This window comes from Ornithodoros turicata, chromosome 3 (assembly GCF_037126465.1).
Source record: "Ornithodoros turicata isolate Travis chromosome 3, ASM3712646v1, whole genome shotgun sequence".
Taxonomy (NCBI): Eukaryota; Metazoa; Arthropoda; class Arachnida; order Ixodida; family Argasidae; genus Ornithodoros; species Ornithodoros turicata.
Genome location: NC_088203.1, coordinates 107,479,050 through 107,505,633, shown reverse-complemented (window position 1 = coordinate 107,505,633; position 26,584 = coordinate 107,479,050). Strand labels below are relative to the sequence as shown.

General features: G+C 44.6%; 1 protein-coding gene across 2 annotated transcripts; it reads left to right on the top strand.

The window, feature by feature from the left end:
• Positions 1–608: 608 nt before the first annotated feature.
• LOC135389153 (uncharacterized) lies at positions 609–26,322 on the top strand. Of its 2 annotated transcripts, XM_064619178.1 has the most exons (15): positions 609–775; positions 3,879–3,995; positions 14,512–14,709; positions 16,315–16,424; positions 16,507–16,629; positions 17,081–17,164; positions 17,223–17,326; positions 17,944–18,066; positions 18,260–18,356; positions 21,433–21,569; positions 23,316–23,438; positions 24,751–24,938; positions 25,038–25,106; positions 25,554–25,788; positions 26,074–26,322. In XM_064619178.1, the coding sequence occupies exons 2-15, from the start codon at positions 3,886–3,888 to the stop codon at positions 26,305–26,307; spliced, it is 1,935 nt and encodes a 644-aa protein (XP_064475248.1). In that variant the 5' UTR covers positions 609–775; positions 3,879–3,885; the 3' UTR covers positions 26,308–26,322. The 2 variants fall into 2 exon arrangements, with proteins under 2 accessions (XP_064475248.1, XP_064475247.1); XM_064619177.1 differs by lacking the exons at positions 609–775; positions 3,879–3,995 and adding an exon at positions 11,025–11,434.
• The last annotated feature ends 262 nt before the right edge of the window (positions 26,323–26,584 follow it).

Sequence of the window (26,584 nt, the reverse complement as noted above, 5' to 3'; positions counted from 1 at the left end):
GTGCTGCCCGACACACGTACCAGTCACAATGATATGCCAACAATTGATTACTACAATGCATTTCATTCAAATCATTTTGCAAAAACAACAGGCTTTCTGACACCAAGTGGAAAGTGTTCTGTCAATTTCTCATTCTCTGATTGATTCTGGCGTTGCCGGAACCCCATAAGCGGAGTTTTTCCAAGAAATCCAAATTGCGAATTTTACCGGTGCATGCATGATTTTCCAATTTTTTCGCATAAACCCGAATAACCGAGACCCTAGGTTGACGGTGAAGATGAAGCCACTGTTAGCTTAAATAGCAACGATCACGACAAAAACGCTTCATTTTGTTGGCTGTCTTGTCTGTGTCGCGGCAATGTGAAGGGGCAATAGCGGGGGGGTGTAATACATTCGCATGGGAAAGTGGGAATAACACAGAGCATGATTGGCATGATCCACATCTAGCCAGCATTCCTTGTGTGTGAGGAGAAACACCCATACGAAGCACGTCACGAAGCCTCAAATAATTTCATAATAAATCTACCTCTTCGAAATCGACGTCGAACTTATGCAGAGCATGCAGACGACAGACATCTCGTAGGAGGTGCGAGATGGCGCGAGAGGTCTATTGACACCTAGCGAGAGTTGCGGCAAGCTCCCGGTAAATCAACAGGTGTGGGAATGAGCGACTGAGAATTCTGCGAATTGAGTACCAGATGTTTGAGAAAACAGCATATTCAACGACAATGCGTGCCGTGCTGAACGCCAACACCGTTGGATAGTGACGTACAGGGTAAGTCTTTACATGGCCCGGCGATCATTGCCTTCGGGGATGACCCCTCCAGCCGAGACGTTCCACGTCCACATAAACATAACTAACTTTGTACATCTCACATTATTTATGCTGACTTGGCATAATTTTGTCCACGGATACCGCAAGACAACTGGTGATCATATCACTGCGGTTGTCGAAGGTCATGTGGTGCATGTTTTCAGTGTCAAACCAGCTATTTCGGCCTTGCGATGTCGCCTTGTCGTTTCTCTTTTGCTTCACCTACTTTTCACGTTTAGGCGCCTGATTCTATCGACCCTTGAAATAGTCCCGCAAGTTATGGCAGGAATGGACCGCCTCATAATCAGTCGTGTCTCCTTTTGCCTGTTGTGGATTTCGCTTTGATATGTGGTGTGCGAGTAGTCTACTTGGACAAAACGGCGAGGAATCAGTTGAGTTTTTTTTTAGCTCCTCTATTGGCCTTGCCCATCCCTTTGTAGCTCTGGAGCAAGAAGCCTAGGTTACGCTGCCAGTTGCAAAAGGATCTCAAACAACGTAGGAAGTAGAAACAGTTAAATGAACATTTGACCCCCAGTCTCGGGTTTTTAAGTTACGGAATATTTGAGTTACGGAATTCTTTCCCTCCCAATATGTCCATTCGTATGATGAGCACCATGTTCAGTATCAAATACAGTTCAATTTACAGCCTGCTCACCTTGTTGGAAATCATTTCCACAGAACAGAAGCAACAGTATGTGAATGCTGCATTATTACAGCTTCACACACTCCTAGCTCTGCAAAAACAAAGTTATTCCGAGCTCCACATGACTTTTAATGCTCTGCCCAGGACAGCGGGATGCTGCTCGAGTGACACAAAGTATACTGAACTGCGAAGAAAATGAGCTCAAAACCAGCGATGGTTCCAACATCTTTCGCAAATTTTAATTCCTGCAAATATATTTTTGAAGTAAGTCTGCTGTAAGGGGGTTGCCCACATTTGCCACACGGGGAAAAGAGACCTGTACGGTACGTGTTCATGTTTTTGTGGTCCCTGTGCAGCTTAGCATTAATGTAGCCAGAAAAATATTTGGGAGGGATTCTGTGGGAACTTCACATGGAGAGTAGGATTTCATCCCCATTTTCCCTTTCCTAAATGCACTACCAAAAGTATGATTTTGTAGAATGAACTTCTGATCCCCTCAGCCCCTATGGCTGCACCACTGCAGCGCAGTAAGTAATTTTAAATTAAAGTATTTTTTTATCATACCGACGTATTGTAATACAGTTTTACTGGGTAGTATTATAATGCAGCATTTGAGTTGTATTAGTACTAGTATTGTAATATGTTTTTTGATGCCGTATAATATATTACTATTATAATGCAAAAGCAAATGTTACTGCCCTGTCTCAGACTAATTTACAAATATTTTTGCGACGTTTCTCACGAAATGCAGAATTTCTGTGGCTGGTAAATTCTCTTTTATATAATACTCGTCAACATTCAAAGGGAAATGAATGTTTGCTGCTCTTGGAAAAACGTGTAGTCAGCTTAGAAAAGTGACAGGAAAAACTGTGAATGTTGTATCAACATGGTGTAACAAACAAGGGACAACCTTTGAGAATTTTAGCCTGAAAGAACAACTTTATGCGAGCTTTTGGGAAAGATCTGCGATATCATGCAGCTGTAGAGAAGATGGCAGAGCATGTGTGCCACCGCGGGCAGCTGTCACCCACATTGTTGCTTTATTTGTTCGTACCTGTATCAAGGATTTGATTCGTATCAATGTGGTTTTCCAGTTTGGCTATTCCCTGAAAATTTGCTTTAAACGCATATCACGGGCGGAGAACACACTAGATTATGTTGCGTATTAAAGTAGGGAGCAAGCGAGCTGGTGATAATCTGGAGACGACATTCCTTGGGATTGAGGGAAGACAATGACGAACAAATTTCATCTAAAGAGTGTCAATGCTGGCCTTTGAGAACGATGAGATGGTGGACTCCTTGATATGTTGAGCATGTAGGAAGGCAAGGATCTTCCACTTAGTTTGCTTTAGGTTCCCGTCAAAGGGTTTGAGCCTGAAGGGCCTTTTCATTGAAAACTCAAGTGGGCATAATGTAAAACAGGAAGGATTTATCGGTTTCAAGTGGGACAGCATCGTTAGATCGCAAATCTTTCTCAAGTGAGGGGAATGTGGAACCAGAGAAAGGGTGCTGACACATCTTTGATGAGAAACAATGATTGGCTATGTCATCACCTTTATTAGAGCTCGGAGTTACGGATGATACAATTTTATGTACACGAACCTCTGCCACGTGCCTCTGTGAAATAAATTATTCTTTGCTGGTTATGAGACTCGTCCTATTGTTTCGCGTTCGTTGTCTTCACTCATTCTCAAGAAATGTCATCTCCACACTAGATTAGTTGTGGTTTGGAAGGTCTACAATTCATTTCTCCACATAACACCGTACACGGAAACGTATGAAAGAAACTTGTTCTGGTTCTTGTACTCTGGCTTGTGTTGTATACAGTCTTGGGAAGTAACTTATACTTGGAGACAAGTCAACTCCGACAGGTCAACTAGACCCAGAAATCTAAGGATGTCTGTGACTTAGGCAGGCGCACAACATCTCTGAGTTTATTTATTTATTTATTTATGAATACTACTATCCTCCTCCTGGTGGCCGAAGTAGGAGTGACACATTCATAAGGTTACAACGTAGTGCGTCCGCTTGCTTCAAACTGTTGCTTTTATATTGATCAAGTTGCAAAACCACACATCGCAGACCACACGCTTAGAGCACATTTGCACGCTTTTAAAGCAAACGCATCACACATCGGTGGTAACAGAAATGTGAATCATCGGAATGTGGAATAAACGGCTCGAGTGCTCGGCATTTAGGAAAGGAACTGTCAAGTAATTTGTTTAGATTAACTGTATGTGCAACTTAGTTACTTTTTACAGTAGCTCCTCCTGGGTCTGGTCGTATCGATACTTTTCTCCGCCCCAAAAACTGAGTAACACATAAGCAGGAACTGCCTCCTTGATATTGTTGGCCGTTATGTTGCAAAGTGTGCGATAAAAACGAAGGTATTTGTAGCATAGTGACAACACTGACTTTCAGGACTGTGATGGTGGGACGCCTGAACCTATCTCACTTGAGCCAGGAGGAGTGCCAGAAGATCTTGGAAGTCATTCAGCGGGACTTTGAACTGCGTACTAGAGAAAAAGAACGACTCAAGTGAGGATTACTTCGCCTCTGGCGCAATTTTTAAACCTTTCCAACTATGGAAGCATCCGCAAATGGACCTAGTGACAGCTGGATATTCTGCCCAACCTATCCTCTTTCTTTTTTTTTTTTCTTTCTTTTTTCTGTCGCGTTATGAACTAAAACTCTACACACTGGTTGCCCTCTTGTTTCTTTGTTTTGTATACTTTATTAATTAATTTATTATTATCATTAATTAATAACAATTATTATCAATCTATGGATGTATTTACTGATATCTCCGTCGGCCAGAGTGGTCAAATTGGTGTCTATGTGAATGGTATGCTGCCCCAGTCGCTAGAGTCCTGCGCGGGTTGGATTTCTTTCTTTTCTTTTTTTTTTCTTTTTTTTTACCTACATCAGACTCGTATCTGCCGGTGCAAATCCGCACCCGGCCTGCAACCCGAGTTTCATTGGGAAGCGGAAAAGCCACATCTGCCCGCACATTTTGTTCAAAAATCCACCCGACCCGCGATATAGGAAGAAATAGGGTAGTGAGCCGCGGGTGCCCCAGTGTGGCCAGGATGGGTATGACAAGAGCGTAGCTATTCAGTGACTCTAGGTATGACTTATGAGTGAGGGAGTGCTGCCTGAGGTCAGCACAAGCTGTTGCACAAGTGCTGGTCTTCATTTTGAAATCTGAGATCCTTCGGACAGGTAACATAAAGGAATTCTCTTTTAGAGAAGCATGCTGTTGGCACCAACCGGCCACCGACGCACCATCGCTGGTTTTAACTCTCAGCAAGCGCGGGACACACGGGACTCTACCAATCACTAACCTAGAGACATTCTTACAATACCTTGGTCATGGGTTTCTGAGAGCTATCTTTTCTCGCTTATGTATGAACCAATCATCCCAAGTTTTGCTTGTAGAGAGGTGCAAAACACCTTGGCATTTGAAGCATTTACAAAAAGAAAAAAATGGTGGTGGGGAGCCACATTTCCTACCACCTTATGTGTTTGTCTTGAGCCTCGTGAGATCTTGCACAAGGTACCAAAACAGGCACAGAGGAAGTGCAGAACATCAATAAGAAGAACTGTATGATTGTGCACTTTTGGTTCGTGCAGGAGGAATGGTTTTTATTTTTATTTTTTCAAAATTTTATTTAGTGAAGGGCAACGTGCGTATTCGTTTCTGATATCAGCCTTTCGTGTCCAGCATTTACGGGGCGGTGACTGAAGAAGCGTTTCTTCCAATGGTATATGTATAATGCGTAATTATTTCGCTTCAGTGTGATTACGATTTAAAAGACATTCCCTCGAAACATGTCTGCATTCTGAAGAGGGCCCTGCTCGAGTTCTGAGCGTCCTTTTTGTGGTCGCACACACACAACCGGGGTTGTAGCCAGAATTCTTTTTTTGGGGGGGGGGAGGGGGGCTGGAACCTCTACGGGGGGAGGGCACACACACAAAAAAATCTAGCTATCTTTGCTCCCATACTTTCAAGGCCGAATGGTGATCGCCATCCAGTGGTGACCACATTTATTGATTTCTTCAGCAAATCATCGTGAGCCACCATGAAGAAATGTTGCCATACATACAAGGTGGCCAACATTTCCCTCGCTATGCCCCTGACACACATAGGCTACCAGTGAAAAACAATACTGGCAATCCTATGAGAGATGAAGCACGGCTATATTTTGGAATCTGTTGTGTAGATCCGCACCAGGAGTTACGCGGACTAAGGTGAGCGCATCATGAAGATAGACCAAAAGCTGAAATTCAGTGTCCCACCCAGCATTTCACAACCTATTGAGGCACTTCCCCGCCTATCTCATATGGCCAACCTGCACAAAAGTGGGAGAGCTCACTCGATGAACAGTGTGTGCAATAGTAGAAAAGACGCGTCATGTTGCACCGTTATTAGATACACGTAGGAAACGTTGAAATACTCACTCAGTTGTCTGGATAAGAGGAATTTCGATATTGTAACAGTGTGTATGTAAGAAGCAGGACAATCTCAGCACTGCTCAACTCTGTAATGAGCTGTGATGTGGAGAATGTGTGCTAGGATGATGTGCTGTTTTGCATTTGTTCATTGTATTCCCGCTGTCGCGATTTGATGTAGTTTTACCGGAGGTAGCGTTAAAGTAGCTTCATAGGCGAGCATGAATTTGGCTGGTTGGTGCAATTCCATCTTTGTTGACAAATCTCACAGATTACACAACACAACCAGTGGAACCAGTTCAATTCAGTTCATTGTGTGTTTTTCTTGAAGTAAAACAAAGTTTTAATTTGCAACGTGCGTTGTGTTTGTGTACATGCAAGATTTGTCGCCAAGGTTAGCTTCGTTGGGTAACCGTTTGGTGGAGAGCTAGCCTGAGAGTAAAGAATTTGTTGAGTCACTTTCTCCCCATTTTTATTTCCCAGTCATGGTCCAAGGTCATGGGGCGTCCTGCCAGACAAACTTTCTATATATGTAGTCCCGTGGATGCCTCACAGGATGTCGCTTGGACCAGGGGTTTGGGGGGGGGGGTTCAACCCTCCCTCAAAACCTTAGCTTTGGCAGTGCATTAGGGAGAGGGAAACGAGGGTGAAATCCTCCTCCCCCATGTAAAGTTTCCGTAGAACCCCTCCAGAAATATTTTTCTTGCTACGCTACTGGCAGGGACGCTTTCTGAGTAGGCTTTGCACGTAGTACCTGCACTTCCGATGCTTACGCTGTTTCTACAGTAGAGAAGTATTCCTGCAAAATACGTTTATTACGTAATAAACTTTAATGGAGACTCCGCACCAAAAACGTGTTGAGGTAACAGTGCGACACCAATCCGTTCCGTATGATATTTCAGCGAATACAATTTCTCATCCCCAAGTGGCGCAGATAATTAGAAAAGGATTATTTCGTTTGAACGATTAGGCGCTCCTCCACGGAAAAGCAGTCCAGCAACACTGGGCTTCACCTCATCGGTATTCCTCGTGTACGGCTTTCTGTATGCTTTGCTTTTACGCTGGCGAATATTTTAGAACGAAATCAATCAAGCAGATGATTGGTCATCCATGTGGCACGAAGAAGTTACAAAGCGCGTGCCCGAAAAACAGCCGGTGGCCCGCACGAGACTACCGGTGACGTCACGCAGGGTACAGGAGGTAGGAGAGGAAACCTTCGGAAGTTTCGGTTTCGTTTATGAGTTTCGCAGCTCTTTTGGCAACTACCGAGTCACCGACTGCCAAACCAACTTTATTTATCGCTCCAGAAGAATGTGTCGAGCTTATTTACTCAGTTATTATAGTAGTTTCGGATTGCCCCGCAGATCTGGTTAAGGTCCCTACTCGGGTGGGCTGTAGTTGGTATGTCAGCGAGCTTGTGCGAAGGAACAGATGTACAGTATACCGCAGTATACATTTTTTACTCTCGTATAAGACGCACATTTTTACCCAGAAACATCGCGCCATTGAGGGGGTGCGGTCAATACGCGGGGGGAAATTGGAACCTAACACTTCAGGTTCACTTAACTCCCGTTTTATTCCGAGATATCAGATCCAACGTAGCGATTGCCTTCCACACCAAATCGTCTTCCATTCCGTCAAGCGTAGACAAAATACTTCATGTCCATCGCATTCGCCACTCTGGTGCCAGGCGCTCCTTCTCGTCGATTGCGCGATATGCTGGCTGGCTGGCTGGCGCGAGACGATCCGCCCATGCTGCTGAAGTCGGCGTTTAATGTGCGGCAAACAAAACAAGTACCAGCACTTCGGCGCTCAAGTTGGTGCTGCGTTCTATACGCGAGTGCGTCCAACATGCTAGTAAATACGGTACCATTTGGAGCATCATTGAGCGTAGCTTTTTTCACCTGCACAGAAAGAGGGGAACATGGAAGAAATGTCTTCTCCCTCCTTTGTGTTTTCTCGAAGGTCGGAGCGGTCGCATGATATGTCACGTGGGGGCTCCGCTAACGGAGTGCAAAAGGTGAGCCCCCGGGAAGACGCGAAGGGCAACAACGTTGCCAAATGAGAGCCGTGCGTTCCGTCGGAGCCTAGCATGACGTCACAGTTCTCAAAACTAAAAATCAATTTTCTCTGGCTTTCGCGTCACGTAAAGCCAAAATATTTTGCAGGAATGTAAAGTGAGACAAGAAGATTTCAGTAAGATAACTTCGGTAGGATTCTGAGGGCACGGCATGTATTCCGTAGTGGCACTTTAAAGCTGATTTTGCGGATATTTACGAGAGGGATATACACGATGTTCCACCTAACATCCCACAAAAATATATTTTAAAAAAAGAAAAATCATGGTCGATCCGTTGGTGGATTCGACGGAAATGCGTTAGCATTAAAACTTGAAAACCCTTTGGGAACTCATCTTCACAACGCTAACGCAAGACATCATCCTCGGCCAAACGAGCCTTTCGGGCTTGCTCCTATTCAGCTTGGCGGCGCCGTCTCGCAGCCTCAGCTTTCTTTCGCGGCCGCTCCTCCGCACAGCTTTCATAACCCATGGCGCGCGCACGCAGACACGTCTGAACCTGTCGACCACCCAGCTGCACTGCCGCCGACGCGCCGCGTCGCGCTCTCCGCGCGCCCTCTCCTTCCCTTTCCAACCAGCGCGCATGCGGGCCGCACCGTGGCTACGGACAGACCACGCCGCGATTCTTTCGTAGGGAGGGCTTTAATGCCAACGTATTAAAAACTGACGGATACGATGAAAGTTAGTGTCGTCAAATAACGACAGCGACAGAGCTGTGTGGCCGTGGCGTCTCCTTCGAAGTGAAGCCACACGTGCAATGGTAGACCCTCTTTGTCGAGGTCGACGTGCATTACCCAAGCAGCACAATGTACTCAAAGTCGAGTGCAATAGCGGTGGACGGTATGTGTCTTATCAATGTTCTTTAGTTTCACGAGTCTGTTCGAGGCCTTCCACCTACCCGTCCACCCCTATTGCACTCGACTTTCAGTACATTTTGCTGCTTGGGTAGGATGTCGGCAGCTCCGTTTATCATCGCGTCGGAGTCATCGAGGTTGCAAGTTATCAACGAGAAACGAGATAACAGCTCCCGCAGTAAAATATATCGTCATATCTGTTATCTGGTTTCCTCACTTCATCTCCCTGGGTTTTCGGCGATGCCACGTACAGGACAGTCTTGCCTGAAGATTATGGGGTCAACGGCTTCTGTCTTCCGTCAACTTTTGCCATGACATAGGGTCACTGATCAATTTTCAGTCGCGAGAAATTCAAGTTTCTCTATTCAGAAACAGAACGCGCACGTCGGATTTACCCCATGCTGTCACAAAATAGGTTCCCTACTAAAGTGGTAATAGTTGAAAAAAGAGAAAACCGTCATTTCGACAGGCGCAAATTGTCAAAACTTTTTTCTTTGTGTGTGTGTAACACGCTGTTTTTGTTTCTGGTAAAAACGTGACATTGGTTTGGGAAATTTCGGCGAAAATTCAATTTCTCGCGCCTGAAAATCGATCAAAGTGCTCCTATGTCACGGCAAAAGTTCGCGGAAGATAAACACCGCGTTGCACCCATAATTTTCATACAAGCAGATTTTTAAAGGAACACGACAAAATGTTTGCGTAACAACAAATGTATTCCTTGCTCGTTGGCGAGAAGTGGCGATTATGACACGGCATAATTAGTACGGATCGGCTTCTTCTAGGTTTAATCTATGCAGCGCATCGATATTCACGCACAGTAATCTGGAGCTGGCGTATTTACAAAAATATCTACGAAATAAAAGCTGTCACTCGAACGGTGACGATAAATAACGAACGTTTGAGTTTCACTAGTACGCATCAAAACTTGCACTGCAGCAGAGCCAATGTTTAGGAACTCCCTTGAGACTTGTGTGACGTCATTCCTCATTGAAGATCGCAGCCTCAAGCAGTACGAGGCTCTGTTGAATGAGATTTTGCAGTTAGTATACAGCACATTGACGACGGCACACACAGAAGCTTCCAGTTGATGGCAACTGCAGGCAAGTTACACTATATACAGGGTGTTTGCTTTAACAAGTCCAGAAATTATATTTAAAGCGAGCGATAAAAGAAATGCGTGTGGTACTTTTCTGTTACTTGAGTAAGAAACAGGTACTGCTTCACTAGTAGCACCCGTTTCTTAGTCAAGTAGCTGAAAAGTAGCGAAAGGAAAGTTAGGTAGCAAGCGAGCTGGTGGTGACGATCCATGACTTGAAAACCCGAGCTCCTTCGGGAAACCCTTTCTATCCTCAGTTATGGGAACTGTGTCAGCAAAGCTTCCTTGACCTTGTCTCCCGCTTTGAAGAGCTTGTTAGCTTACCCCCACTCTCCCACCTAGTGTCTATTTAAATGTTGTTTTGCAATAAACCTGTCAGCTGAGTTTGAGACCGTGTTTGTGTATGTCTGTTTTCGTCCCTACCTCGTCTCGGGTTTTCAAGTCATGAAAAGTAGCGTTCGTTTCTTTTTTGCCGCTCGCTTTAAATAAAATTTCTGGACACCTTAGAGCCAACACCCTGCATATGTGCCAACATCTTAATTGCCCCACGGCCTTGCTTGCACTTGCAGTGTGCTCGAAACGGAAAATGCCGCGATTTGTCCGTCACTCAAACGTAAAAGACAACACTGAAACTTTCCCGTAAAACCTTTTCGTTCTGCAGTCTAAAAATTTTTTTTTTTTTAGTCGCAACGAGGCAGAAGCAGCAAGTCTTGCGATTTACGAAAATTTTCATAACATTGCTGGCGCCCAGTCGCAAGAAAATCAAATTTTGTACCTCGAAGCGGCTTGAAAGGCAGCTCTGGATGCTCATTTGCGAGATTTCATTGATGTGTGGAATCTCCGCGTTTTGAGATTCTGCAAACGTAACCTTGAAAGGTAAAGCCTGCGGCAACCGTCCTTGTCGCAAAGCGAAAGACAACTGCCGTGGAGGTGAAATATAAAAAGTTGACGAAAGTTGAGGAAAATTGCTGTAGTTCCTTTCGGACGACCGGGAATACCTCGCAGGTATACGTCCTTCGTTGGAGGAAGATTCTCAGGAGGAAAAGAACCGGCGAAAAATACCTTCCTTTATCGGCGCGCGGCAAATATACGCTCTGTCAACAGACGTTCGCATCATGGCGGCCGCTCGCTGAGGTCTGTTTCGCTCAAGGGACAGTTGGGACAGTATCACCGTCAACGTTTACGTTTCATGCGGAATTTTCAAAATGATGCGACTGGTGCAGAGCGTCATCTTCTCCGGGCGTCGTCTGCTAGAGAGTTCCTACCGACGGTTGTTTAGTGATGGTGTGGTGTCGTCTGCAAAAGATGATGAAAAGTGTGCATCATCAGATGGGATGATTTCAGTGTTCCGATTGAGCGAGATGATTTTTGTGTGGGCTTGCGGAGCCATCTGGGTGGCGGCACATATGTGGATTCTGTTGATCCGATGGCTTCTGGAGTGCAAGCTTGTTTCCAACTTGTTTCCAATTGATAGATCTCCAGTAAAGGAGACAAGTGGGTAAGTAGACGGGTTTCTGCTGTTTACAGTGATGCCACATTTTCTGTCCTGCCTCTTTCTATGCGCAGTGCACTGCAGTTGTTCCACGGATGGCCCTTTTGAACTGCGTTTCTAATCGTCATCACCTTTTCCTGGCTGCCTATCTGCCGGGGGGGATCACATTTTGCACTCCGTTAGCGGAGCCCCACGTGACTCGGCCACTCGGCCCTATCACGTGACATGGGGTGGGCGGCGGCTGTCCGGTAGTGCGAGAATCTGCCCGGGCGCATCGAAGAATGGCTGGGTCCGGGTCTTCCTGTGTTTATGCGACCCGGCATGGTGACTCAAGCGAATAGAGCCCGGCCTAGCATTTTCAGCCGTGACTTGCGCGTTTCTAGCCCTTAGCGAACAAATGTATAAGAGAATACAAGGCCACAGCAGCGCCAGACCAAATTAAATCCGGAACGCACGCGGGCAAGCACGTTATCGGTAGAGGATGTCAAAAAATGAAGTTACAAAGACATGAAACACATCTCAAAGGTTTTATGACGAGCTTTTGCGCAGGGTCCGCGCTTCGTCAGTTGCAGCACACGTAAAATGTACAGAAATATATGAATAGAAATATATATATAAGGATATATGTATTGTTGACAAACTCCTTCTCCCAACCCCTACCCCTCTCACCAAGCTTTGCGAACGTGATTGTGAAATATGTGAGGAATCGGGAGCAATGTGAAGTGGCTTTGAGGAGGTTTCTAGATGGCCGAATAATACGTATAATGCCGTGTCCTTTGCTTGTTTTTGCAAATATATGCGGAGGAATCATGTAAGCTTGTGATGACATGAACTAATAGCCCTGATTGGCTGCGTGACCAGGCCGAGCCAGACTCTCGGAAACATGTTTGGCGGCACGGCCCACGGTGCTGGCATCGTTTGATGAAGGCAACATTTCCCCGAGTTTGAGGAAGATACAGAAGGCAGGCACTGTGTCTGTCTTCTATGTCTTCCTCAATCTCAAGGAAATGTTGCCTTCATAAAATGCCCAGCAGCTCGCTTGCACGCTCCCCATATGTTCCTTCACGCATCGTTCGTCAGCCCGGGACCGGAGAGATGTAAAATTTCCTAAATGTCTCATCCTCGAAAAAAATAAAAAAAAAAAGAAGGTTTTTGTTGTGTTCCTTTTCTGAAAATTTGTTTACTCGTTTAATGACAGCATTTGCACGTATATACGGAGCGTTACCCAGTAGAAGTCGACCCGTGCCAGTGTGCCGTGCTCCTACGATTACACTACGTGTGCTAGCAGAACATTGTGCTATCTACATATAAACCTCCGAATGACATTCAATTACTGTAGATTTCAAAGGGAGTGGGCATTGCAGTGGAAGGTTATGATGCAAAACTTACGAATCACGTGTTCCAAACAATCAAGACAGTGGTGGTGCCAAGTGCAGTTAAGAGGTTGCTCCCCAGATGGTGACATGTAGCTTTGGCAGAGATGTCTCCATGGTGGGTGCGCCATGGGTTATGAAAGCTGTGCGGAGCACCGGCGGCAAAAGAAGCCTGAGGCTGCGAGATGGCGCCGCGAAGCTGAATCAGAGGAAGCCCGAAAGGCGCGTTTGCCTGTGGATGCTGTCCGTTAGCGTTTGTGAAGGGTCGTTGAAGGGTTGTGTAGCGTTGTGAAGGATAGTTCCCGGAGGGCTTTTGAGTCTTAATGCTTACGCATTTCCGTCAGATCCACCAATGGTTCAACCGTGATTTTTACCTCTTTTCCTGGGGTTCGTGATTCGCACAAAGAGAAATGCATCCGACGTTCGATCGACAGCGGGCAAACTATTTTACGGAAGTGCAATGAGCACTGCGACGAACGATGATGCCAATCTTTAGCTGCTGCTCGTTGAAGTATGAAGTACTTTGTAGACTGAATGTGAAACCAAAACTGAGGAGCCTCACAACATGCTGGCGCACAAAAGATGCCATTTTGAATCTTTTTCCAACTTTTGAGTGGCTGAAGAAAAAAAAGAAAACAACAAGAGAAACTTTTTTTATTGGGATTTTTGATTTTTTTTTTTTTTTTTTTTTAGAAAAGCTAAATCAAATCAGAAATTGAAAAGGCATCACAAAAACAACGCCTGGAGAAGCGTGCCAATGGACCTCTTGTGGATAGCATTGTGATGAGCCAGAATAGGGAAAACGAAAATGGTTAAAAATTGGGCTGTTTGGTGTAGCATACTTTAAAAGCGATAAAACACCCGTGCCGGGGAACAAGTCAAAAGACGACACAACACAACACAGAATAGGGGTTGAGGCCGTTCACCTACTTGAATGATTAGTGCCTTAGTGTCCCACACGACGACGGAAATGTTGGACAATTCCCATTTGGTGTCTTTTCAAAATTCCTTGTCTCCCATGTTGTGCGCTTCAACGACCCTTCAGTGTGCTTCAGGATTCGAGTGGAATCCTGAAGTCCCTCAGTCTGAAGATCAGGGAAGTCACATTCTGCGATATTTTTTGTTCCCCCATATGGTCTTTTGTAGCGTAACTTGAATTGGCATGAGATGAGTGTGGTATGAGTTTGCTTGGTATGATCTGTCACGGTATGTGTTGTCTTGGTATGGGAGGCCTTGGTATGAGCTAGTTGGTCTCCCATGACCTAACCACGCTGCATTTATAAATAGGCCATGGACTTGCGTGGTTACAGATTGAGAATGGCAAGCAAGTTTTGTCATTGTGATTCACTCGGGGAAATGTCACGGAAAGTGAGCAGCTTAGCTGGAAAGGATTATCCTAGGTGGCATACGGGGGTGAATGAAAAATCCTTTGTCTCTATGTTTGTTTAGGGGATTTAAGAGAGGTTCTTCAAGGCAGGGCTGTCTAGCTACTCCTTCGTAGCAAAAGTGCACCTGTGCCCCATGTACACTGGTCTAGCATCAGGAAGGTGTCGTTATACCGTATGCAAGCATCTCTCTCTGCCATGTACTCTGTGCTATTGCCAAAATTTTGTCTTCTCACTGTGGAGAGTTGATGGTACCAATTGTCAGAACTGGTCCATACTGTCTCCGTTACGTACTTTATGCAGTATGATAGCATTTTGCTTTCAGGAAACTTGGAGACAAACTCCAAGTGGAAAAACGGGTAACCACGAATGACAAGAGTTGCATCCTCTGCTGCGCAACCTTCAACCTTCTCTTCAACAAGCGTCTCCAATGTGGCGAATGTGAGGCATGCGTGTGTCGCGACTGTTCCTCGTACGATGCAAGGAACAAGGTGTGGTACTGCCGCCTCTGCGACCAGCAAAGGTCTGTCTCAAAACACATTTTGCTGCTCTTCCTAAAACTGTGCATTTCACGAGGTTGTTGGGATACTCTAACTGGTGGAAGATCTGACAACAGATTCGTTTTTGTCACGACCTACTACTATACTAGAGACCTTGACAAAGGGTAGTTATCTATGGGAGGGACGGATCAAAGGATTGGTACGCTAGTGGCCGCTATGGCGCTACGTGGCATATGGGGAGAGGAAATGGCACGAACATTATTATCATGAAACTAGGGAAAGGGTGCAGGCTAGCTGGTATAGATCCATGAAGAAGACCGAGAGACATGGACACAGAAGACGACACACGTAAGTTCTCAGATGCAGCAATAATTTATTGGTTCATCTCAACTTAGTTAGTAATGCGTCTTTTATCCCTCTCGCACCCCTTCCAAGATTTAAGTTTAAGCTTTTAAGTTGAGATGAACCAATAAATTATTGCTGCGTCTGAGAACTTACGTGTCTTCTGTGTCCGTGTCTCTCGGTCTTCTTCATGGATTATTATCATCATTGCCACTGTCGTTTGTCTGCTACATAGCCTACTGCTTGCTACCCACGTATTATTTTGTTCTTCCTCGTAAACACGCCTATGGCCTGTCATACCTTGTGGCAGTTTCAGCAAATCACATGATAACAAACAGTGTCAACTATCGTGAAATTCCATGGCGCAACGGTGACCACAAGAACTGCTACCTGTACCTCAGTGTTGGGAGCTTTGCGCATGTCTAGCTCTCTAGTATAGTACCGTAATTTTTTGTGGATAACTCGCATCATGTACAACACGCACCCATTGATTTCAATAGGATTTTGACCCGTCATCTCCCTGCATGTTATACAGGGTCAATGGCGGTCTTACACGGAAATGTATCGACGTATAGCACGCGCTCTTAGATAACACACACGGCCTATTTTTCAAACTTTTTTCGTGTATAACACTCGCGTTACGCGTCGAGAATTACTGTAGTAGGTCCTGGGTTCCTTTCCGTTTTGGCCACAGCCGACAGAAGTGGCCAAAGTCAGCTTTTATTAATTTGCGTCGTCAATAAAAAAAACCATTGAATGAAATCGGAGTGACCACCTTCGAAAGCTAAGCGCGATGAGTCGCGTAAAACCAAATTGGTTTTACGTGTTGTCGATATTTGCGTAGTAGATACGCTTATTACCGATTTACTTCTTCAAAAATTGTCTACTTTTCATACCCGTAATGACTCAGGCAATCTCAGCAGCGCAACGAAGAAAATTTATTAAACTCATCTTGTCTCTACATGTCCCAAACGGTGCACACAGCTCGCTCTAGCAGCCCTGAACTCAAGCTATAAAAACACTAAGTTACGTGATAATGACCCTGCACTGGGCAGATAACACAACATAATCTGCTTATCATAACAGTACTTGTGCTTGATTGAAATTTCAGTTTTACACGTTATCGAGGTTTTGCGTAGGAATTAATATAATTTGTCACTTAGCAGGTCGCACGTGGAGCATGCGTTCCTCGTGCTTTGACTTTTATGTTTGAAGCAATCATTGATGGCGCATTCCTCCGGTACAAGGGTGGTTAGTGTCACTAAGAGGGGCTGTTCTGCCGGCAGGAGCTTGCGTGCGCAGTCGTGTGAGTGGTTCTACAACAATGTCGAGATGAGGTTCAATCAGTTTGGTAGCACAAAGGTTCTCCTCTCCATCTACGGGCCAAAGAAAGACTGTGAGTGCTCAACCATTTGACATGTTTACATTACTCTGAATAGATATGTGATGTTGAGCTGTAATGCCACGCATATTTCCAGTGGAAGGATCGCACGAGCCTCAAGTGACAGATATTCAGCAACACATGGAATCCGTCCTGGAGGGTTTCTTAGGTGAAGGCCTAGACTCTGCCTGTATCGGCCGGATGTTTAATCACCCCTCTTGTAAGTACTGCCTCGGTTGTGCTCTACGTAACTTGCGTTTGTGTTGCAGCAGTGGAAAGGCACCCGCCTGATCTCCTAGTTCGACCAGCCCTTTCACTCTAGTTATACATGCTCAATGCACTTTTCAACTACATCAGTGTGCACGAGGGTTCATAGGTTGACACCACTTATGTGCAGAATTGAAAATGGCTGTTTATCACCAATTATCAAAAATTTATGCGAGCACTTGCACCAAGTTGTGATGAGGCAAGGCAGTTCATCACCTTCATCAACAAACTCTTTGTGAAAATCGAAAAATTCGGATTTAACAACACTCTGACGACTCTATGTTTGCTAAGACAGGCTGGGAGAACAAAAAAGCTCCGTTCTATCCCTTCATTTGGTGCGAGTATTTTACTGGGAGCAAAGGAGGTTAATAATTGTTTTTGGTGATGAATGTCAATATTTACAGACAATCAAGTGGTGCTGGATCACCGCGTGCCAATTCACAAAGCTGTGCTCCGGTTTTCCAGCTCGCTCCTCACTGCCTTGCAAGGTAAGCTAACAAACTCATACGAGTAAATCGATTGAATGAGTTTGAGCAAATCCTACAGATATGCCAAAAGAAGCTGACCTCACTCCTACCAACACCCATGCCGACCTCAAAGAGTGTGTTCAAAGGTTGTGCAGCGATGCCAACAATTTGCCCTGCCTACGGGTAAGCGTGCTTTCTGAGACTTTGTCATTTGACGTGAAATTTGACTAGTGGAATTTTAAATGGGAATTTGAGAAAATAAAATTTTTAGATTTGATTTTGATTTGGACATTACAGGTTCTTGTCCTCACAATACACATTATCAGTTGCAATGAAAGGAAATGTGCCAATACTAAACATAATGTTACGAGAAAGTATTGGCAGATGAAGGTCATGGTATGTCTTGTACCTTGTAGGGGAGTGTTGGCCGGATGGCCTTTGAGGAATATGGTACTGAAACGGGCTTGTTGGTGAGACATTCTAAAAGCGATCAAAGTACTCTGTGCAAACTTACAAAGATATAGGATAAGACAGACGATACCACGCACAGCACTGTCGTCTGTCTTGTCCTGTGTCTTTTTAACTGTGCGCCATCTGCTTTTATCACTTCGAGGAACATGTATCAGTAAACAGCGCAGGACAGCTGTTACATAGAATATTGTATCCTGCAGAACAAAACCAAGTATATAATTGTTGGGGGATTGTTCTATACACATAAATTGTGCGCTTGGAAAATGAATTCTGAGTGGAGCATTTGGTATTACACTGAAAGTTATCCAAATTAATCTGTGCTGATGCAGGAGGTGTGCGAAAACAACAGCCGGAGAAATTCATCATCTGCCTTTTCCGACGTGTCGGATGAGTGTGACGATGTCTCATTCGATGCCTATGAAGACCTTCTTGTCATGGCAGTGATTAACAAGGTGAATTATTTGGTTGTATTTGTCCCAAGGTTTGCGCAAGTACTATTGATTTTTTCTGTAACTGCCAGAAAGTCTCTGTTTTGAGGATTCAGGTTTGAGCCACAATTTAAAGCGATCCCTCGTCTTTCAATTGAAAGTCATATGGTGGGTACTTTATACATTTAGAACCATAAATGCGTGTCACTTTGTTTAGGCCGTTGAGATTGGTCAGCGAAAGTACAGTTCATCATGTGACAGCAAAGGAGGTGACAAATCGTGTCAGCCAGATATCATCCAAACTTCTAAAAAAGGTAATTTTTCATTTATCATAACCTGTAGCAGACCACCAGAAACTAACATCATCATGACCAGATCGCAGTTTTGCGTGTTTTTTTCCTGGGTATTTCCCGACTTCCAAACAGATGATACTATGTATCTGCATTATTTTGGGGAGTGTATGAATGCCACAGTACCAGTTCTAAAGTGCATGAAATTGCATGTTTTTCAGGTTAGTGCATGTTTGGATCTATCTCATACAGTAGAATCTCGATGATACGATGATCACGGATGATACGAATTCTTCTCCGGTCCCGGCCGGAATGCCTATTCTTCCCATGTATTAGAGTTCGGATGATACGAACGCGTTATCTTGCCTTTAGGGATGATACGAATGAGCCGATGATGCGACAGAGGTTGTTCCCCCGTGACGCGAGAGCGCGCGAGTCATGCTGCTGCGTCTTTCGAAAAGGGAGGGCGATCCTCACCACGAACTCCCTTACATCATGTAGCGCAATGCAAGCAATGACTTTCCTTTTGGTGGTGGTGGTGGAGATAAGATCAAAGGGATTGAACGGCCCGGAACCTTATCACCTTGTCTCTGTTATGACCTTTTTACCCCCCTCGCAACAATAAACCGCGAAGCTGCGTGACATCGCTCTGGCGGAAAACAACGACCAGAACACGTGGAGGGAACATATCAGGACAACTTGTGGCAACATTACGCGTCACCATTCCGCAAGTCGGCTTCACCTAACGCCTGCGTGTTTTAGGAGAAGCTCGCTTTAGAATACTGTCGCGCGACTCGCGGGTGAAAAGCACGTGCTCGTCTTTTGAATCATCTCGCGTATTTGGGCAGCATTGGCCAAAAACGGAGACACAAAAGCGTTATAACCGACCTCTTTCATTGACAGTAACGGAAAATGAACAGTCACTGTCTATTTTCTTGCCTCACTTTTTATTTTGGTTTAATTCGTTTGATACGAATTTCGGATAATACGAATTTTTTCCGCGACCCCGTGAGATTTGTATAATCGAGATTCTACTGTATGTTTTTGCATGAATGCATACTTCGACAGCCACAATGTGCGGAAAGTTTAACAAAAATTCTGCTTGTTTTGCACGACAGTGTGCCTGAGACTCAGAATATTGCAACGGGTAATGTATACCAGGTTTGGTTACTGGAAACAAGAAACGTTAGATACCCAAATTCCACAGGAAACAACAATAGAAATATTTTCGTTACCTTTACCAGAAACCGAAACGGAAACTAAACTCAAGCCTGGAAATGTTAACGGAAACGTAATTCCCCTACCTTTCCTCCTAATATACATTATTAGTATCTTTAATTCCTTCATACCTCGAACAAGCGTGGAGTGGAACCACGTTCCATGGTCATTGTTTCGTATGAATGCTGATACGTTCCGTTGAATTATAAATCACCGCCACTCCTTTCTGTAGTGCTTTGCCTTGAGGGTATTAATAAATAAATATGCATGTATTAGTACTCTCTCATTCACATCTCACCAGTCATCAGATTGATTTATGGCAAAATGTAGACAGTGCGAATGATTCATGAAGAGAGGTTCAAGCGGGGTGGCTCACAAGCTTCTCGGGATATACTGCAATCCCATCCGGACGAAACTGCAGCACTGCAAACGCGCAACTAACTATTGGCTGTGCTCGAGTTTGTACCAAATTTGCGTAAAGTTGGTGCCTGAGTCTGTGCTGGGTATACAGGGTGTTTGCTCTAACGTGCTTCCAGAAATTATATTTGAAGCGAGCGATAAAAGAAAAGCAAGTTTTACTTTTCTGCTACTTGAGTAAGAAACAGGTACTGCTTCACTGGTAGCACCTGTTTCTTAGTCAAGTAGCTGAAAAGTAGTACTCGTTTCTCTTTTATCGCTCGCTTTAAATAACATTTCTGGACATGTTAGAGCAAACACCCTGTATAAGTGGTCGGGGAAGACTACATACGTCTTCTGTGTTTTCCTACTTCAAGAATGACATAGGAAGCAGGGTTTGTTACTGGAAATGGAAATGTTACATACCCAAATTCTGCAGGAAATGAAAATAGGAACGGAAACACAAATATTTTTGTTACCTTTACCAGGAACCCGAAACGGAAACCGCAACCGAAAGTCGTCTGCAAACGGAAATGAAAAATTGAATTTCTTAGGTACCAGAAACAGAAGCAGTATTATTTTTGGTAACCAAAGGACAGCAACGGCAGAGGGAGCCAAGTGTTAGTGCATTGGGCCAGGTTCAATACACGGAGGTGACCATAGGAAGCTTGATGTACCCCCCATGATATTGGCAACGCGAGAGACCGGTGGAGTGACTGAGACCTTAGGAAGGCATGCGTGTGCTGTGTCATCCGGATAAAAATGTAAATGAGACACACATGAGGTAAACATTCCAGGTGGCCATTATTGGTGAATCCTACAGGACAGTTGTCTTCTGTGCAGGTTGCAACATTTGCACTAAGCTCTTGTAATCACGAGCAATATTAGGAGGTACTTCTCAGTTTACAAGCTGATCCTACCAGACAAACATTGAAGCTCCAGTCACGGAAACTCTATAACGCAGTGTATTGAGTCTGGAACATCAAGCCAGATAACTGACAGTGTGCTGGGTTCCATTTACTAGCCATTTCTTATTTGTGTTGAGGAGCTAATAGCCTGAGGAGATGTCGCAGTTGCGCAAAAATAAACGTGTTTCCAAGTTGATGCTGCATATTTCGCTGCATATTTTTACAGTTTTTGACACATAATTGCGCGCATATTTCGTGGATGTTTAGTAGATCTGCGGTCTCATCATAACGCATGCTATAGTATGCATGGATGTTTTAATACTGAGAACCAAGTTATAATGATATGTTGACATAAGCGTGTACATATGGACGTAGATTATGGCATAATATGGCTGCATCCCATTTCAATACTAGCATAGCAAACTCAAATAGCCTACCTAGAGAACCTTTTTCACTAGGAATTTCATTAGTTATCACTCTTTATGTGAAAGGCTGGTTCAATTGAATAGTATAAAAGTGACTTGCCTAAAACAGCAAGTATGCAAATGATGAATGTGCTTTTTTTGCACTCTGTGCAGAGCACATTGACGTTGGATGCCAGTCAGACATTCCCTTCTCTGACTCTGGACAGGACGAAGAGGGCTTCACAGAAACGACAGAATCCGACGAATTCCTCTGGACTCGCTCTCCAAAGGAAGAAACATTTCCCTATATTGTAAGCACTCTGCAGGCTTATAAGTATCTAGAGAACCATACTGCTTCAATTTTAGATAAGTGCTTTATCTATACTGCGACACGCGGCGGATGGGAGGTCAACCCGCATGTTTTGATAGCGCGAATATATTACGCGTGTGCTTTAATATCGTGCAAATGTGCTCCAAGTATGTAGTCTCCTATGAGTGTTTCCACAATGTGATCAGTGTACAAGGAGCAATTTGAAGCATGTAAGAGTAATGCGTGGTGACTCAGAAGCATTGTGCGCCCTACTAAACCAGTCGCGGACGAATTTAGGTTTGTGGGCACAGTTAACCTGTAGGAGGCTTTTAAAGCATTGTTCAGCTAGTGCAGTACAGTCAAACTCCTTTATAACGAACTTCAGGAGACCGCGGAAAATCTTCGTTGTAAAGGTGACTTTGTTAAAATGGATGTTTCAAAGGAAAAATGCCTTAAAATACTAGCAATCTTGTTTATTGGTAGAATTTCGTTGGGCTGATCAACGCACCTCAGACATTCAACGTACAATAGACATGGAACCTTATCTCTGTTTTGACCTTTTTACCTCCCTCGGAACAATAAACTGCGAAATTGTGTGACGAAAACAGCGACCAGAACACGTGGAGGGGACAGCTTCTGGCAACATTGCATGTCACCATTCCGCAAGTCGGCTTCACCTAATGCCTGTGTGCTTTAGGAGAAGCCTGCTTTATGAGCGCACGACTCGCGGGTGGAAAGCACGTGCTGGGCCTTTTGAATCATCTCGCGAATTTCTACAGCATACGCCAAAAACGAAGACAAAAAAGCGGCCTCTTTCACTGACAGTAATGGAAAATTTACAGTTACTGTCTATTTTCTTGCCTCAATTTTCATTTTGGTTCAATTTTTTTAATACGAATTTCGGATGATACGAATTTTTCTTCTGCGACTATCCTTGCGTTTGCTGACCAAGAGCGAGAGAGGCTCCGCCTTCTGGATGCTGGCCAATAGGAGGACGCGGAGGGCAGGCACATCCCAAGCCTCTGCTCTCACCTAAGAGATGGCGCAGCGTTACCGTTGTTTCGCGTGTCGGACCTCGCCTGCTCCGTACAGCCTGCCCACAAGAAGCAGGTCGCACAGTCGAGGTCCACCAATCCAGACAGCGCCCTACCCACGTGATCAAGTCATCCGGTTGGACAGATGCCAGGAGGATGAACACCTGTTCCATCTCCCCGCCTTTTATGACCCCCACGGAACCGTCATCTGTGGCACCGAGCGCGCCGCGTCGGAATGAAAAACGCTCTCGAAAAGTTCGCAATTCAACATTTGCTTGCAAAATTTCACTGTAAATGATGCGAATTTCGCCCTACGGACTTCAAAATCACTTCGTTATTTCGGTACATTCGTTATAAAGAAATTCGTTATAAATGTCCGAAGTATACATTGAATCCTACAGGCGCCTGACCAGACCGCGAAAAACGTTCATTATAACGGCCTTAAGCTGTCAAGAAATGAAAAAGAGGCATTTCTGATACCATATGTTCCCGCGTATAAGTCGTAGCCTTTTTCTGAGTATTTTGACCATGCGTCTTATACAAAGGCGCGACTTATACGTAGCTTTTTTTATCTTATCTCTTTCAAAGTATCACAATGGTTTCATAGTTCCTGAATGCTGGCAGAGCTGCATAAGGTGCAAGATGTATACAGTGTGCAAAAAATAATGTTGTGGCAGGGTTTTATTCTATGGATTGCTCTTTGTAATTTATAGATTGAAGAAAAGATCGAAGAGGAAATTACGGAAGCATACACAGAATCTGAGGATGGCCGAACGGATTCCGACGAACCGGATGGAAACATTTTAATGTCCCTGGATTTGAACCAGCAAAATAGAGTAAGATGTCACCCATCTTGCATACTCACGTTAGACGCAGTTTCGGGTTCTTATAGGAGCAGCCGAGCAGAGCATGACCCACGTTGAATGCGTACCTTTCGTTTATTCATAGCTGATAATGCAAAAGTATAAATTGTGTCGACCCAACATCCCACGAGTATTAAATACTACTGAGTATCACGAGCTATGCTGGCCCTTTAAAACGCATGTGTGTAAGAGAGCCAATAATGGGGCCTGCCTATACCTAGCGAGTGACTTTTGGGGGTTAAACGCATATCTCAGATTCGGAGGGGGAATTGCAGTCTATTTTTAAATCTGTAATTCGGGGAGAAATCTGGTGATAAGAGTGCCTTCGAATGTTATCGGATGTTTTTGTTTCTCTTTTCTATTAAGTCATATTCCTTTTTTTGTGTGTGTGTGTGTGTGTTGTGTTACTGTGTAACCCACTAGCTCTAATCCCCGAAGGCATAGACAGTGCTGACACGCTTGGGTGTATTTCTGGGGACGTAAGTGAGCCATTCTTACATGTGTTACACGTGATGATCTTTCTTCGTCTTCAGTGGAAACATCACTTGAGGATTTCATAGTGACTGGAATTGAGGGAGAAATTGGGTTTAACCCGAATTTGTTGCAGGTCAGTTTGTGGGGGGGAATTGGGGAATTCACTTTTTACCTATACGTGAAGGTCTGACCACTTTTTGAGGTGTCTGGCCAATCATCGGTCAAAATACAGTTCAGTATTATTACATGCTATCTAAGGTTATGCCTCAACCTTATTTGTTGGTACTGAGATGGCTGCCAGAGTGATATTGTCGCTACGTAGCGTAAGCAGATGGAATTAGATGAGGGCAAATGTGTATATGTAAATAACACTCTGTGATACGGTCTGTGATACGGTTTTAGGCATCAGAGGTGTTTTTCTTGCTATCTTCTTGGGGTCACAATTTTCACTAGGCCTAACAACAGCGACCTGGGTTTTCCGTAGAGTTCCAGATGAATGTCGGCACAGTTTCCCCTCAAGTCGACCCAGGACGCATACTAACCCCCCACTCCTTCCTGCTGTCCTCTCTCCACCTGTGCATGTCTGTACGCCGCTCATAGCCACAGTTGCTTCGCGGCGCTAACGCTGAATTTTAAAAAAAATAATAACAGCAGCAAAACACGTATAATTTTCGCGTGAATAATGATAGCGGAGCGAAAGTTAAATCATTGTCGATGGTCACAAGATGGGATATTTTCACGGAGTAAAATTGAAGCAGCTTACGAAAAGTCCTTTGGTGAGCTTTATGAGGGAACAGATGTTGGCACTCAGGTACCATTTCCGGAGATGGGAGTCGACCTGGTGGATCCAGGCGTGTTCCTCGGAGATGAAGGGGAGGAGGAGGAAGAAGAGCCCGGCATTTTGGTGGCATCTATCACAGATTGGGAAGAGAATTGGCTCTTCCGTAAGAAGCAGAGAAGTAACGCTCTTGCGGCATTCCGTGGTGGACGCTATGCAAGGTCGGGAAACGTTCTTCTCTGTACCACTATCTGCTTTGCTACTGTTTCTTTGATGTGGTTTTTTTTATATCTGCATAGTAATAATACACTCTTTTGCAGGTACTTTGACCCCATCAACATGTTGATACCCAACCCCACTAAGGAGGAGGGTGTCCTCCTTGGGAGCAGGTGAGGGCTCAATTATGACAGTCTCTGGTCTTGAATGCCTGTACAAACGATGAATTTGTTAAGTGAAAGGGTTGCAACAGTGAGTGCCTTCACTAGCTGTTTGCTCTAGGCAAAGTCATTCTCCTTGCGTTACTTATCTTCAGGGTGTCGACTGAATTGAACGGAAAAAGTCAAAATTAATATGCAAGCGTAACATTGAACAAAATCTGACCCGCCTTGTGACTGTTTCAATTCCGCTACCAAAGGTGCAGTTGCAAAACAGTTGCAAAACCAAGAGGATAGTGTCTGAGCTTTTCTGGGATGCGCATTAATAAGATTTGTAACCCCCCACACGCAGGTTGACAGATTGCAGAGTTTTGTTGATTGACTCGCATGAGCCTGCTGCTATGTAGCGCTTACTATGTAGCATATCCTGGGCAATATTTTGTAACAACGGGTCTCTAACAGGGAGGTGGATGAATTTTCTGAGATGTCCGAGAAATTCTCTGTTGGGTCACTGGAGCTGCCGAGTTTGTCAGAATCTGAAGAAGAAGAAATGGTTTCCGACGTCCATCTCAGTCTGACACAACCTGACGCTTCCAGTTTGAGGGAGGCAGTGCCAGAAAAGCCTGTTGTACTCCAACAGCAAGAAGCCTCCCTGGCAAACTACTCACCAGCATTTTTACGCCAAAATTCTGTACAGGTATGTTCTTGCTGCACTACCACAAATCCTTGCCTACCTTGTGCGCCTTACTCATTACAGCCACATGTTGTGACGTTTGCAAAATTCTGCACAATGTTCCTTCTTTAGTGAATATGAAGACGTCATTCCTCTTTAGAGTATCATATCAAGTATATTATGCGCCCAATATACAGCATAAATGACATCGTTAAAATGGACCCGATGTGGCAGTGTCGGAGCTAGCTTTAATTGATGAGTGTCGATTTTTAAATTGAGCAATATTGTTTTCATTATCGTTCATCTAAGCGCCCTGGTGTGGCTCAACCCACTCCTGCACCTCGCTCGACCACCACTCAGAAGAGGGAGGTGAAGAGACAAGTTCCCAAATTCTGCGCAGTAGACAAGAGGAAAAGTCCTACCTCTTTGCGTTTCCTATCCCAACCAGATGCCACAACAACGATGCATGCAGGAAAAGCAGCGAGGTTCCTGTGCGAAATTTCTTCGCCGAAAGTTCAGGGCAAGTTCTGTTTGTCTCCTTAGGTAGCTGTGCATCCACTTTGTTTGGGAGTTTCTTGCAGATGGAGCTGTATCACTTCCATTGGCAACTTATTAAAGGGGCACTAAGCAGCTTGACGAACGTTCTCCAGCTATTATGCCCCATGAAAGGGCGTGGCTCACGATATCCAAATATGAAATTCATTTACTTCTAGCGGGCATCTTTACCATGAAACAGTGCCATTCAAAGAGCAGAATCCGCATGAGTCTCTCCTTCATCTTTGGAACAGGGTCACGTCACAAAACGTTCCAGCATACATAT

Bases quoted from the DNA above. Each gene is read 5' to 3' on its own strand.
- LOC135389153 (XM_064619177.1), top strand. From the start codon at position 11,142: ATGATGCGACTGGTGCAGAGCGTCATCTTCTCCGGGCGTCGTCTGCTA. The intron at 18,067-18,259 runs GTGAATTATTTG...CACTTTGTTTAG, and splicing joins TCATGGCAGTGATTAACAAG to GCCGTTGAGATTGGTCAGCG. The intron at 21,570-23,315 runs GTAAGCACTCTG...TGTAATTTATAG, and splicing joins AAGAAACATTTCCCTATATT to ATTGAAGAAAAGATCGAAGA.